This window comes from Hippocampus guttulatus, chromosome 5, assembly GCF_054856545.1.
Source record: "Hippocampus guttulatus isolate MCC_2025c chromosome 5, RoL_Hgut_1.0, whole genome shotgun sequence".
In the NCBI taxonomy this organism is placed as follows: domain Eukaryota; kingdom Metazoa; phylum Chordata; class Actinopteri; order Syngnathiformes; family Syngnathidae; genus Hippocampus; species Hippocampus guttulatus.
This window is the reverse complement of record NC_141265.1, coordinates 7,890,112-7,905,232: the sequence shown is the minus strand read 5'-3', so window position 1 is coordinate 7,905,232 and position 15,121 is coordinate 7,890,112. Positions and strand designations below refer to the sequence as shown.

The following is a 15,121-nucleotide window of genomic DNA, read 5'->3' as shown; positions in this document are numbered from 1 at the left end:
GAGCTAAAATGCTCCCCAAACTCGTGAACGCTCGTGTTTGTGTATCACAGTCTTTCGAAAACTCCCTGCACTATTTTGCTTTGTTAACAGATTGGACTGCAACATTATCTTGTGAAGAAAATATACCTCAAAAGTCACCGAAAAAGGTTTCATGAGATTGAGATTCATTTAGCTTTTTCTTTGTGTGATAATAACCACAAAAGGACCATATTGCAAGAGAGCTGGCTGCTCAATGCACCCAAGCGATTGGCTGGCAACCAGTTCAGGGGGTGTCCCCCGCCTACTGCCCGAAGACAGCTGGGTTAGGCTCCAGCACGCCCCCATGACCCTTGTGACGATAAGCAGATCAGAAAATGGATGAATGGATGGATGGATGGATGGATGGATGGATGGATGGATGAATGCACCCTAAGAAAGAGGAGCACGAACACTTGCGATATGTTTTTAGGTGTTTTTCGTACTACGGAAAAAATATGGTCATGATGTAATTGCACAGCTTTGAAATCACATGAGAAGTGCCACACGAATTCAAGTCTCCTCTTCCTCTCCCTACCTCCACTTGAAAGCAAAGGCTTTGATCTGCATACAAACACAATATGCTTTGGAATGAGACCCTGAGCATTTATTCACCAGCAGTCAGCTCACCTCTTACTGATGCTATCAAAATATTAACGTCGCTTTCCCACAAGAACAATGGCAACGAGAAAATGGAGTCATTCATTTCATTCTAATCGGGTCATAACAAATATCTTCATTGCCACCATCATCAACATTGGTTTCAATCATTAATCAGGACCAAGTCCATGAATGACCGACTTCCTGTCCAAGTACTACAAAAATGATTAACTTCAATCCCTGGTGATCTGTCAGCACCAGCAAGACCTTCCCTAAACACTTTCAGAAGCACTGACCTACATTCTACAAGACACATTTTATCAATTGATTCCATGAAGTGGTATTAATTCATTCTCAACCGTTACTTCTACAGCCTAATAATGTAGTGTGATTAAAGAATTTTGTTCTAAACCTAAAATGGGTATTTTTAGGTTTATAAAAATATAGTATTGTTAACGCCATATGATCGACACATATCATATAATTAATCTGTATTTCTTACAGTGATCTAAAGTTTGAACGTTTTTAATTGGAGGATAAATGCTAATGTGTCATAAGTACTGTATTGTGTTTGTTTATAGCTGTCCGGGGTGGACAATGGAGTTCCTTTCCGACTCTGGCAACTTCATCTGCATTTGTATTGAGTCCGCTACTACGCGCTTGCATCAGTACCAGTAAATACGTTTCAAATGAAAATAAATTATACATTTTTTTGATGAGTTTTTATATTATAAACATATATTTAATACATTGCATACATTTTTTTTCAGTTAAAAAAAACGGATACCAGTGTCATTATTGTCAAGATTTTGACTAGACTTCTCTATTAGGGGTATTTCACAATCTATACAATTTTACTGAAAGTAAAAACCATCAGCGCACCTGCTCTTTACAAGTATCCGTACTTTTACCTTAGCCTAGTGCCAATATTTTCATGTTACCTTTGACAAAATGGAAATGGAAATTGTGAGAAGATTTGCTAAAAAGGGAAGCGCTAGGACCCGGGAGACGACTTTAGGGCGCACCAAGCGAATGGGGCAAACGAGCAGCAAGAACCACTAGATTAGGATTTGACACTGGAACTATCAACACCATCCCACCGCCACTTCTCTACCTTCTACTTTGCTGAGGTTGCACTGGAGGAAAAGAAAAGGGGCGGAAAAAGTTTCAAAGAGGCGAAGCAATTTGGAAAAAAGTTTTGGAAAACTTTTCTCATCCCCGGTTCACTCGTTCATGCAGATGTCAGTGTGACTTTGAGTGCCGAGTCGTGACTTTCATCAACCGCTGGATTAAGTTTGAGAAAGGACTCATCTGGACACTCGCAGTAAATAGAAAGCCGGAGTTGGATTTTCCATTGGATTAAAAAAAAACATTTGGAGCCAAAGGAACGCCGCGCCCGCCATGACTTAACGGAACGCTCATAACGGGACCAGTGTTTGATATATTTTTTTAAAAAAAGGACCGGCTGGTGTGTTGTACAGCAAACTCTCCCTACGTTTGTAATATTGGGATCGAGAACAACTTTACTCCCGAACCCCCTCTGGAGGCTTCATGCCGGAGATATGGGTTGACCTGAGGCTGAGCTGAGATCCAGCCCAAGGACAATGAGTCTTGACATCCCTGTGCTGCCGGGTCGTGTGGTACTGATGCTGCTGCTCCTCCTGGCCGCCCTCGGGCCGCGGCAGTCCCGGGCGTGCCACGGGCTACTCGGCTGCAGCTGCACGGACGAGCGCTCCAAGGCGCACGCAGCCCAGCCCCTTGGGCGGAGGGTGAGCTGCGGCAAGGAGGAGCTGATCGAACCCCCCGATGCCAGCCTGCTGCCCAACAGAACCGTCACTTTGTGAGTTGACGAGACCTGCAAAACAGCACTTTCTTTATTATTATAACTTCATTTAATTGCACATTTAGCAGAGAGGCGGTGTTGTTATACGGATTAGATTAGAGGGGTGCAAAATTATCTAAACGAACAGTGCATGCTTATTGTTGTTGTTGTTTTCAGACTATTGCTTTGTCTATAACATAGGTGTCAAACTGTCCTGCATGTTTTCCAAGTGTCCCTGTTGCAACACACCTGATTCAAATGATCAGATCATCAGCGAGCCCTGCGCAAACCTGACATTGAACCTGTTCATTTGAATCAGGTGTGTTGCAACAGGGAGACTTGGAAAACATGCAGGGCAGCGGCCCCTCCAGGACCTGAGTTTATAACATCTCAATCGAAGAAATTGATTACCATTAAATTCACCCATTGACCTCATCCCATCCTCTAATTTCAAATCAAGCAACCCGGACACTCAATAACAAAGAATTTAGAATCTGACAACTGAATAGACTACCAACATTTGCATTCGCATGTACTGCTGCTATATTCAGTAAGCATGTCTTCGTGGTTTAATTTTAGTTATTACCATCCGTTCATTTCACGATTGATGAATTGACTGATGCATGACAATGTCAGTGAGGTTTTAATTTAGCAACTTGTTGCCGTTTACAAAAATACATACTACTGCACAAAAGTGTGTGCTTAATTTCCTCAGTTTTATTTTGTCTTTTGGCAGCACACAATCAAATCGAAGTAGATGTATAGTCTTCTTTCAAAAAAATTATCTGAAGACAAAGGATTTTGTTTCGTGACAAAACAAAATGGAGTGATTTCAACACAGCATTTTTTTCCGTTCCGTTGCACTAATGTTTTGCACACCTCACAGGGACAAAATACTTTTTGGGGAATTTAGAAGAGACTGTACTTTATTATAAAACCCTCTCAGCATTACAAAATACAATAAATTTGGGCATATGTTACTTGTGATGGTCACCATATGTAATTACATCTTCTCTTGAGCTTTTTAAGTGGCAACAAAGTTCTTTTTGGGCTATTTTGTCTTTTACTGAAGTGCCAAATGTTGCGGCAAACGATTATTTATTCAACCAAAATAATAATCAAGTTGTCGACTGACTTCCTCTTTGTCTAACTTGACATTATTAGCTTTGCAAAGGCTAAAAAAAAATACAATTCTTATAGCGGACCTTATTACATTTTGCAAGTATACCTAATATTCTGCATGTAAACACATGAGGCCCATGCAGAACTGTGACCCATTGAACTGATTTTTGTATTAAGGACTTGCTACAATTATAATACATGATGACCCAAAGTGGGCATCTTGAACTACTTTGGCCTTAATTCGAGCCAACTGTGTGCACCGTATCATCATCATCACCACACCATCATGTGGTCCCACCTCTTCGACATAAACCTGTCACTTTAAACAGTCCTCCCTTTCCATGAGAATAAACACAAACACATTTCATTTCTGACTGCTTCCATTAAATATGGCTCCCAATTACCTTGCGCCGAGGAAAGAAATGTGTAGCCTGTGAAAGCGGTATGACAGCATAAAAATTTAGCTCCAGTATAGTCGGATATGTTCATACTGGGATGCACTCATTTGTGTGGTCTATTTGGATTTAAGTTGAAAGAACTGTGCCAAAACATACAATTTTAAGTGATGGAGGGGCTCATAATCTATCGGTGACACATATTTGGGTGGTGTTGGTGTACACTCAATAGGAATTAGTTGAAATACTTTCTTCGCAGCTGCTCTCAGAGTTTATTCGTTCCCACAGTGTGAGTAGAGTCGCTGCACTGTAAGAAAAGGCGCCACTGGAGTCAAGACATGAGGTAAAGTAGGTGGATTTGTGCCCCGGGAAAGCTAAAGTCAGCCAGTGGTCCATTTATAGACTCGTATGTTTCTGGCTTAATAAAATCAGGATTATACATCTGGTAAACACATTGCTGCAAACGGGAGGGGAAAAAAATAGCAGTGGTTGAGGTGATTGAAGATAATTTCCATGGCCCCACCTACTCATTATGGTTGGCTTGTTTTGGTGCAAAGACTTAACGTGCTGCGATGAAGCTGTGGACAAAAAGCTATTTGTTAAAATATTAGATTGACGTCTCGTTTATGGACAATTGCATGCAAACCAGTGGTCCCCAATCTTTTTTGTGTCACGAACCGGTTGATACAAGAACATTCTGTTCACGGACCGGCAACCAATTTTTTTTTTCATTGCTTTTTATTTGCCAGTTTGAAAGCACTGGTACCGACAACAGCGATAATTATAGAGCAATTCAACATTTTATTAACGCTCATTCCTCTCAAACAGTGTTATTCTGCTGCACAACAAAGCTAGAATAAAATAAAATAACACAGTGAACTATGAAGAAATGGAACAATTAGGAATAATAAATACGCCTTGTCATGTAAACAATACGTTATGATCCAACATAGGGTGTTAGCTTCATTGCTATTTTCAAAAGATGACACGATTGAGTGCTGCTGTCATCCAGTGGCTGTCGGCTTGTTATTAGCGACTACACTGCTAATGTTTACAGGCTGTGCAAACTCTGCTCGCATTTTCATGCTTTCCACTTGAGTGCTACTTGTTCAAATGATTCAACAGGTTTCTCGTATTGTCTTGTTTTTGACGACGTAGCACACGCAACGGCTTCCTCCTCTGCGTCGCTCTGTAGATACCGCGAGGGAAGGAACTGCTCTTGTCAAAATAACTTCATCTTCGGAAGTCAGGCTGCCCATCATGTTCTCATGTGTACTATTGAAATGCTCTCTTACACTCTACTGGTTGCTCTTTCGCTCATATACAATACTGAAATGTATTTCAGTAGTGTTCGTATGAGAGTGTTTCGGTGTTGTATATGAGAGCATTTTGGTACTGTATATGAGTAGGAAAAAAAACTTGCAAAATCAGCAGTGTGCACGAGAGCATTGCAGTACTGCCTATGAGAGCATGCCAATAATGTATATTACTTTTAAAAATCAGCAGTATGTCTGAGAGACTTTCAGTAGTGTGCACGAGTGTGTTTCAGTGGTGCATGAGTGGAAAAAAGTCAGTAGTGCATATATGAGAGTGTTTCAGTAGTGTAGGAGTGAAAGAAAATTCATGAGCTAGAATGAGAGCATTTCAATAGTGTGTGAGAGCAAGCCTTTTAGTGTGCATGAGTGCGTTTCAGTAGTGAGTGGGTGAAAAAAATGCGTAGTGTGTATGAGAACGTTTCAGTCGTGTGTATAAGTGTGAAAAAAATCTGTAGAGTGTATGAGTGAAAATAATCTATCGTGTGTATGAAAGCATTTCAGTCGTGTGTATGTGAGCGTTGAAGTAATGGGCATGAGAGCATTTCAACAAGGTGTATACCAGTCTTTTAGTTGTGACAGTGTTTTAATAGTGTTTAGGAGACGTAATCCTGAATTATGCTTCTCACAGCCCCCTCATAGAAGGTGCTGCACATTCAGTGAGTTTATGTGGTGGCCACGCTTCAGTGGGTTTTCGTGACATTTGCTCCAGATGTGGAATGTGAGATGCTGCGTCCATATTCATGTTATTGCCGACATTCCTGGATCCGTTCAGAGTATTGCGGAGAGTATCCCAGGTGCGGCGGTAGAGCCCCGCGTCGCTCCCGCCCCGCATCGGCCCTCTCTCTTGGGGTTCTCCTCCTCGCTGAGCCGGCGCGGGGCCCGAGGACTCAGCAGGTCCAGAGGCTTCCGGGGCCAGCTTCTACGTGTAATACACAACAGCTGGCCCCTGCGAACATTCCGGCTGAGGCCCCTCACCCTCCTGGGAAATCCCAATGTGGAATTGTTTATGAAAACTATTTGTTCACTGTTTGTTTTCCCTGCCAGCCGTAAAGGAGCAACCGGTCGCCACAATATTTTCACCTCCTCCTGATGGATTCTTATTTTCTCTGCTACTCTGAATGCATGAACACGTTGAACGACAACCTCCCTTCTTCCCATAAACTCTTATCGTTGCTTTAATGATGCATTATACTAGTGACAGCCATGCGCTCCAGTCATCGGTCGCACTTTCTCTCTTTTTCTTTATCTCCAGCTCCCCGATTCTCTCCCTTTCCCACCCCTTTATCACGAGCTCATCCACACGCAGTAACTCTTAACCTAAATATTTAGGCGTCTTGGTAGGAAACTGCCATGTCCAAACTCCTTCCAGATGTGAGCCTGTGCAGGCTTGTGTTTAGGTCTAATTATGCACGGCTGCAGAGGAGCTGCTTCGCTGGGGGAGGAGGAGAGACGGAGGCAGATAAGCGGAGAGTGAAAAGTGCATTTGTTCAGGACCGACTGAGGCCAAATGATGGACACTGCACATGCGAGAAAGAGGTGGAGAAAGCGCATGCGGTGGAGAAAAAGAGAAAGGACATTCTGTGAGAGGAAGGAGCGAAGTTGGGCTGAGGGTTCAGAGGCATGTGCCCCTGGAGACTCCAAATCCTCGCAGCCCCTGACAAACAGCGCGAAAGAGGGCTCCTCGGTGTAGCATTTTTTTTTTTCCAGGACTTTGTTATTCTTAGCCTTTATGCATGAAGGAGGGGTGAAAAAAAAGAACTTGAAGATGGATACACAATGTATGCATTCTGAAATGATCAGAAATCAGTTCCTTTTACAGTTGAGTCCTGAAAGTTAAACACCATTTGACATTTTTCCTCTTTCTCCTTTCCTTTTACCACACACACACACACACACACACACACACACACACGCACACACACACACATGTTAAGTTCCTCATTTGGTCACGTCTCATACCTGGTCCTGCTTTTGTTTGGACTGCTGATCTGGTTTTGGATTCTTGTTCAAACTGTGGATCATATTATTTCGGAATGTCGGTAGCTGCTGGTTTCGTGGTTAACAGGGCTGGCTGCCGTTTATTTATTAAAGGGAAAGTCAAGTCCAAATATTTATTGACAGTAATATCTTCTATGCGCCACAGATAACGACGATCACGGCTTCCCTTTTTTGGGGGGTTTGGTCATGCGACGTCCACCAGCTGGGCCCTTAGGCACCGTGATGTCATTTTTTGGTCAACAAAAAGTGACAGACGAGGGAAGCTGTCTACCCTCTGAGATAGATCAAATGGATTAATTTTTCCACTTAATTTATATTCCACAAGCATGATATTAATCAGAATACAGTGTTTTGACCAGTTGAGGGGCATGGAACATATTGTAAACTTAACTTGACTTCACCTTCAAGGCCCTCCTGGAAAAAAAGCAGTATATAGAGAAAGGAAGGATGAGATGCGCTCCAAACCTTAATATTGAGTGCGAGATAAGCAGAGTGGAAGTGCCTTGTTGCGCGTGCTTGTCGTCATTCTGTCATCATTGTTCCGACTGTTGGTGTCGGCCCAGTGGGTGTCGAACCAAATTACATGCTGTGAGGTCAACATGGTCGTCCTTGGCTGATGCCCCCCTCACCCAGGACAGCTGCAGTGCAAGGTTGCTGTTAAGCATAAGAATGGCAATGTCGTTGGACCTGCGGTCGAATCGAAATTTTGTTTTCAGTGAGATTCCCCTTTGCGCATTTGCTCTGAATGTCGCGTGCACGGGAATTGCAGCCTTTTTGTCACTTCTCCTCGCATTACAATTACAAATAGCATTATAAGCATCACAATATCCGAGCATTCTTAACATTCATACAAGTATAAACGATGCTAATGTTAAAGCTTTAAAACAACAAAATGTGTTGTGCGTTCAACCCCACTTTTGACAACAAATGACCAATATCGAAGTAGAGAAGGAGGATTACCGGTATTTAAAGTGAAAGTGAAGACTAATACAGCTGACTAATAACAGCCTCTTTTGATAGTTTTGGAGTACCGGTAATATAAAATAAAATGGACTGAGCAGCAATGACAGAAGTGCGATAACGTTCCTATTATGATTCCGTTGTCAATTGCATTTCTATTGCGCCGAAGGTGACAAAAAAAGAAAAAAAGAAACGTTTGCGTTCCATGTCACCTTAGGGGCTCCGTATATTTCTCCTCTTTGATTCAGCATCCTTCGTATTCGCTCCTTTGGCATTTGGAGTACGTTTTAAATCAAATCAAAGGGAGAGGGAGGATTATTTAACCTGCGATAATACCAAATGCTTTCTGGTATACATTATGTTTTATTATTTTTTTTGTGGGGAAGAAAGTACACTGAAAACACAAAATAGCTAAAGGAAAAGCAAAACACGAACTGTACATGTGAAGAATTCCTGCTATCAAGCATGAAGAAATGCACCACGGCATTTTTAAACTCTTGAGTTCTGACTTTACTTTCGTCTGACTTCAGAACAATACATTGATTTATTTTAGAAGTTCTTCGAATTCTATTTTACGGTTTTCTGCTGTCGGTGGCACGCATCCAAGCAGCACCTGTGTGTTATTGCTTACATCTGTTGGCTTCTGTTCACTCAAAGCCAACTCGACTGACAGAATGTTTGATCGGCTAGGTTAGTATCAATCTGAGCCCTTCAGCTGTCATTTCTCCCTATGAGCTGCGTTGTTGAACTCAAACCCGCGGCCCAACGCAGTTGGCCCGCAAAGAGCTAGCAGATGTGCCTGAGCACGTGAGCGTGTGTCCAGACGGGAGTACGCGCACGTCAATGAGATGTCCCGAGCAGTCGTCTTATCAGCGGGGAGGATCCCAATAGCAGGAGGAGTGGCGGGCTGAGGCATTCTTGCGGCACTGCAGTTTATTTATGTGTGTGTGGGGGGGGGGGGGGGAAGGTGTTGAGAGGAGTGGGCTCTCCTCCACACATGTGAGCTGGGGCAGCGGTCGGCAATAAATCAAAAAAGCAAACAAAGTCCTGACATTGGATACTCAGAGCTTACGACCCATTAGAGCACCTGCCAATGCCACACTGGGGTGGGATTTTATAATGCCCGTGTAGGTCAAGGTAATGCGACCCCGCCCCCCCATAGATGTGCACCGACGGTGCTGTGCCATATCTCGACCATGAATTCACTTAACGCTCGGTCGTACATGTTGATTAAAACGCTGTGATGTTTTCAAGCCTTGGCAAGGACACAAAGATGTGTTGTAGTCGTCTCAAGTGGCTCGGTGTTGTTTTAGTTTTTCCTTTCGCTCCAGACTCTTCTTATCTTACTCCAAATATGCCTGACTTTGACGTTTCCTTGCCAGTGCTAACTTCCCTCTCCCTGTGTTTGACCACAGCGGCCCCCGAATTTCCCGTTCTGCTTCTGCAAACACATGGATGCAGACACACGGACATAATGGCTGTCTATATTGGGAATGCCTGTGGCTATATGATGTGTGTGTGTGTGTGTGTGTGTGTGTGTGTGTGTGTGTGTGTGTGTGTGTGTGTGTGAGTGATATGCATGACAATGGTGCATTCATCTGCTGTTACAATAACATATGTCTGCTTGCTTCCTTTTTACAATTTGTTGAAACACAACCCTGTTCATTCACATAAACAGCACTAGATCAGATATGAATAACACATAATTGCAGGTAAACACACAGCTGCATTTAAGGCGTCGATCTGCGCAAAAGCGTCCTTAACTAGGCCTATGGCAGCACGGCATATAATGCTCCAACTTTGGGGAGGAAAAAAAAAAAACCTCATGGCGAACATACAAATGATTTATTTTTGGAAACTAACAAAGAGCTATTGTAGAGGGATTTAATGTGCAGTGAGATCACCACATTTCTCTCAGCGACTTCGGCTACATTTTGAACATTGAAAGCTGTGTGTGAGCCAGCGGCCTCGTTAATTACGACGGCGGAGTTTCAAAGAGATTAAGGAAAAATAAATATCTCTCTATGGACACTCCAATTAGAAGAAAATCGCTAGCAAAAGCAAACACACATTGTTTAAGCACCTCCTTAATCATAAATAGTGACATTTCAGTGTTTTTTTTTTTAAAGATTTGATTGCATGAAAATCAACAACGCCATCCCCCATGTTTTTGTTTTTTTCCCCCCCTTACTCTCATTTGTCACTCGCGGCTTTTTAGAACCCCATGAAAATGAACACCTCTCACCATTACTCTTTGAGCAGTGAGACGTTTGCATTGTCCTGTTTGAATGTTCCCATGCATGCATTGCTTTCTTATGACTTCCTCCCACTGACCAAAAACATGAGCGCAATGTTAAAATGAGCTGCAGTCCTTTATAAGACCATTAAGTGAAGTTAACTTCACCCTTTCATATTGCCCTCATTGAAATTCAATTATTGTAGTGCTGGACAATATATCTATCTATCTTATCTATCTATCTATATTAGAAATATATACAGGTGTGTATATATATATGTGTGTGTGTTTTAAAGCATTCATAACGTATTCATAGTTTCATTCGATTTCTAATTATAGAATTATAGATTAGATTTATAATGCGGTGCAATTCCATTATATTCATCCATCCGTTCCTTTTTCAAAAGCACTTTTCCTCATTCGGGTCATGCATGAGCTGGAGCCGATCTCAGCTGTCTTTGGGTGAGAGGCGGGGTGCTGGTTGCCAGTCAGCTGTACTGCACCATTGTAATCAAATGGCCACATTTATATTGAAATATAATAGAAGTAAATGGGCTTAGAATTTTGAAGATTCAGTTACCCTGTTAAGGGTTAGAAAGATATGACTCAATCAGTCAAAGGGATGAAGTTGTTGTGGATTTTCAGTTCTTTGATTTGTGACTTTGCTGTCTAGTTGTGCTAATCACAGATTCTCAAAACAATACCCCAGGCACGGTGTGGTCATAAATGCTTCAGAGAAAAAGCGGGATAAAATGTTCCACTTTTTTATACAATGCGAAATTTCACAGCAGGAGCCTTTGCTCGGGAGCAGAAAACAGAGGTTGGTTATGAGACCAAACAATGAGACAATGTGCCACCAGGCATCCATCGCATTCCACTCGCAGATTCAAGACACTAAATTCACCAAATTGCCTCGTTAGAGGTGTTAAAAAAAACACTTTAACATGGCTAACATGACCACTGCATTCGTGCGAGCCAGTCATTAACATAACCTGCTTTTGGTTTATCTCTGACCTTTTATCACTTAGCGTTATTTCATATTTGGCTATTTGTTTAGACCTCACTGCTTGGCCATCTTTGGGAAAACTCCTCATGCGCACATTGTCAAGCCAAGTAGAAGGCCTTCCCCTCTGTATGTGCTGCGTGTGTGTGTGTGTGTGTGTGTGTGCGTGTGTGTGTGAGTTCATCTCCCGGTTTGCCTGAACACACACACACACACACACACACACACACACACACACACACACACTCATGCGGAAAGGGCGTGCACGGCCGCAGCTCTCGAAATAGCCGTTCGGTCCTCCCCACCTTAATTAAAGACGTTTCTAAAACCCTGATTTTAATTTTAGACCAGTAGCGTTCGGACCACTTGTGCACACACACTCACATACCCTGCCGCAGTTAAAATTGCACACTTTCCTTATTTATACATCTGATAGGTCACATATAAATCTAAATCTGCAGACCACAAACCACACAGCCTCACTGCCTATAGCCTCGTCTGCTTTGCGAAGACGAGAATGCTTTATAATAAATGGGTGCGCATATCAAGTGCAGGCTCCGTTTTAGCAAGCCTCAAGGTTACACTAGTTAAAAGTCAAGCGCAAGTGAAGTATAATAACAAAAAGGGGAAAACTTGTATCCACACCTTACCTTTACCGCTCAGAACCTCGCCAAATATGAATGGGTTCTTGAGCAGATTATGTGTGTAATCCTGCTAAACAACAACCCCCACCCTCCCCACCAATCTGCCAAAGTATTACACTACATGATGATATGATTTTATATATTTTTGTAACAGCTCCACCTTGGCTGAGTTTTCTTTTGCTCCACTGTGTGCCATTTAGTTTGCTTTTGAAGTTATTCTCCCCCCACTTCGGGATGCAAGTCAATAATCTCTTCCACCCCTCAGTGCGGTCTCTCAGAGGACTGACTCATTCGATCACAGTCCATGAAGACAAAAAATATTTTGCGTGCAATTTCATGGATGCTCCTTCCCATGACAAGTACTAAACAGGCCTTGTAGTCAGTCAGTGTTCTCTGTCGGTTGTGGCTCAGAGACAATGAGGACATTCAAATCTTGACATGCATTTGCCGCTAAAGTGCCTGTTGCGCCCAAGGGCATTTAGTCTCTCTTTTGCATTGAATACAATGACTCTCAAGAGGATGAGCTCAGAGCTGAAGGGGCTACCGTGACCTTGGGCACAGGTTGTATTTTTACAACAAAGGGGTAAGCAATTTGGACGTACCCGGGTGCTGAATAGTGCAGCGCGGTCTGGAGGCCTCTTCAAAAGTACTCATTGCAACATAGATGACAGCCACCTCCCGGTTTGAAAGATCCCCTGCTTGTGATCCTACTCTGTCCATTCTGCAAGAGTCCGTAAGAGAGATGAGGACTCAACTGACACACTTTTTTGAGGCCTGAAACCAATCATTGTAAACATCATTAACTGGGATGATAAAAATGCAATTTATTTGGAGATTAGCATCACGTAAGGCATAGCCATTTGGCAGGAAAAGCAACAACATTGTGCTGGCTTGGCACAAACATGCCAGTGTGATATTTATGTCCGTTTTTTTTTTCTACTCTAACTCACACATAGTTTCCCAAAATGACAATTTACTAGACTAAAACTATAATCACCAAAAAGCCACATGGTGTCTGGCCAAAACCTCAGACATCAGAGGCAAAATTAAACATGTTATCTTCCATCTAAATTCAACTGCAGATTGCTTCTTGTCTTTAAGTCGCGTGGGGATGAACACACACCAGTGACAAAGTGAAAAAAAGAATTCAGATAGTCATCTTGTTATCTCTCCATCTAGCTATGCATGAATTATGACGATTGCATTTCAGATGATATTCTTAGTGGAAGCCATGATGTCATTTATGATGTCAGTGTACATCACTATAGCTCAGTTCAGCAAGCATCACTGGTATTTGCTTTTTCAGTGGCTCTTTGAGTCCTATTCCATATGGAGGAGCCTCTGGAAGGGGTCTTCGTTAAAAAAGAAGAATGCGAGAAGACAAGACATCATCACTTGCTCATCATTTACACTTGTGTCGCAAATAAAAAAATGTTCAAATCTGCACATGACTCATTTTCACATTCTGATCTTATCCATCCGTTATCCCAGCAGTTTAACTTCACGGGGGGGGGGGGGGGGGGGGGGTCGCGGGGATGCTGCAGCCTATCGCAGCTGCCTTCGGGCGGTAGGCGGGGCACACCCTGAACTGGTTGCCAGCCAATCGCAGGACACACGTAGAAAAACAACCATCCGCGCTCACACTCACACCTAGGGACAATTTAGAGTGTTCCATTCAACGGCCATGAATGTTTTGGGAATGTGGGAGGAAACCCGAGTACCCGGAGAAAACCCACGAGAAGCACGGGGAGAGCATGCAAACTCCTCACAGGAAGGCCGGGCTCTGAATCGAACCAAGAACTAATTATTAATCGTGCACTAAATATAAATATAAATATTCCTGGGTCCAAAAGGTACCGCGCCACTGCTAGTTTACTAATACCTGGGTTGGGGTAGGGTTAGCTAACCCCAACTCTAACCCGAACTCAGGTATCAGTAACCCATACATAGATTAGCTAACCCTAATCTATTTATACTTGGGTTCTTTATACATTGGGGTTAGGATTTTTAGCGGTGGTCGACTGTAATAATTTTATTACCGACATTTTCTGAGAAGGAAAACATTTTCACAGTAGGACACTTTCCGATTAAGATTGGCGTCGTTTTTACATCTGCCCTGATTAGGACTTGAACCCCAGTTACTCACTGAGCCATTTAGCAACCACTAACAGTTACTTTAAATTTACTTCAACTTCAGTTCACGCGGTGACCAGCTTCAGCTCTTCAGCCCGCCTAAATCTAATCTTTCACCCAATCTACTGTGTCATAATATTTAACCCAGCCTTGGGTAAAAGTAACCCAATCAGCTGAAAAGCCATAGTTACTCAGCCAGTGGGTTAGGAAAACAATCCAGCATTTTTTTTTAATTGTGTGTGTTTCAAATCAGAAAAAAATGAGTTGTGGTTCAATGTCCTAAAGTGGATACCGTTTGGCCTTGAAGGTTGAACTGTATTTCATAACTCAACTCAGCTCTACAGTGTACCTCATAATAAATTCTGCCATGTTCAACTCTGGCGAAATGTATTTCACTCATGTTTTTTTTTCTCATCCAATAAACACTGAGCATTGAGATCCATCTTTGGTTTGGCAGCCCTGTAATGTTGATTCACCATGTCTGTCCTCATTACTCGGAGTGCAAAGTGTGTGATGTATACCTATTTATAAAAGTAAATATCTTTTTCATCTGCGGTGCGCTTGAAATAAGGCGGGAGGAGAATAAAAGCAGTAAAAACATGGACGGCGCTTTGTAGAACGTTCTGAGCCATAACATACACAAATCAAAGTAGTCACGCGATGCAGGCCTGTATCGCTTTCACCAGACCTGAATCACCTCTTCGGAAACTTCTCTTATTTACAAGAGCGTAAGCACTACTGGGACACAGGCGCTGTTGTGCATCATGGAGTCAGTATGCTAATTAAAACAAGTTTAATTCAGCCACGAGACTCTCATGGAAAATCACTCTCATTATCTGGCTCCCATTGGTCTCCCAATTCAGGCTGCTTTTACGGC

At 42.6% G+C, this 15,121-nt stretch overlaps 1 protein-coding gene across 1 annotated transcript in view; it reads left to right on the top strand.

Annotated features, from left to right (window-relative positions):
• The first annotated feature begins 1,697 nt into the window (after positions 1-1,697).
• The window catches only part of adgra2 (adhesion G protein-coupled receptor A2), a 39,673-nt gene continuing 26,249 nt past the window's right edge, over positions 1,698-15,121 (top strand). The window contains exon 1 of the mRNA XM_086112134.1: positions 1,698-2,455. Within this exon, the coding sequence (XP_085968260.1) occupies positions 2,220-2,455 (236 nt within the window). The 5' untranslated portion in view covers positions 1,698-2,219. The remainder of the gene's footprint in view (positions 2,456-15,121) is intronic.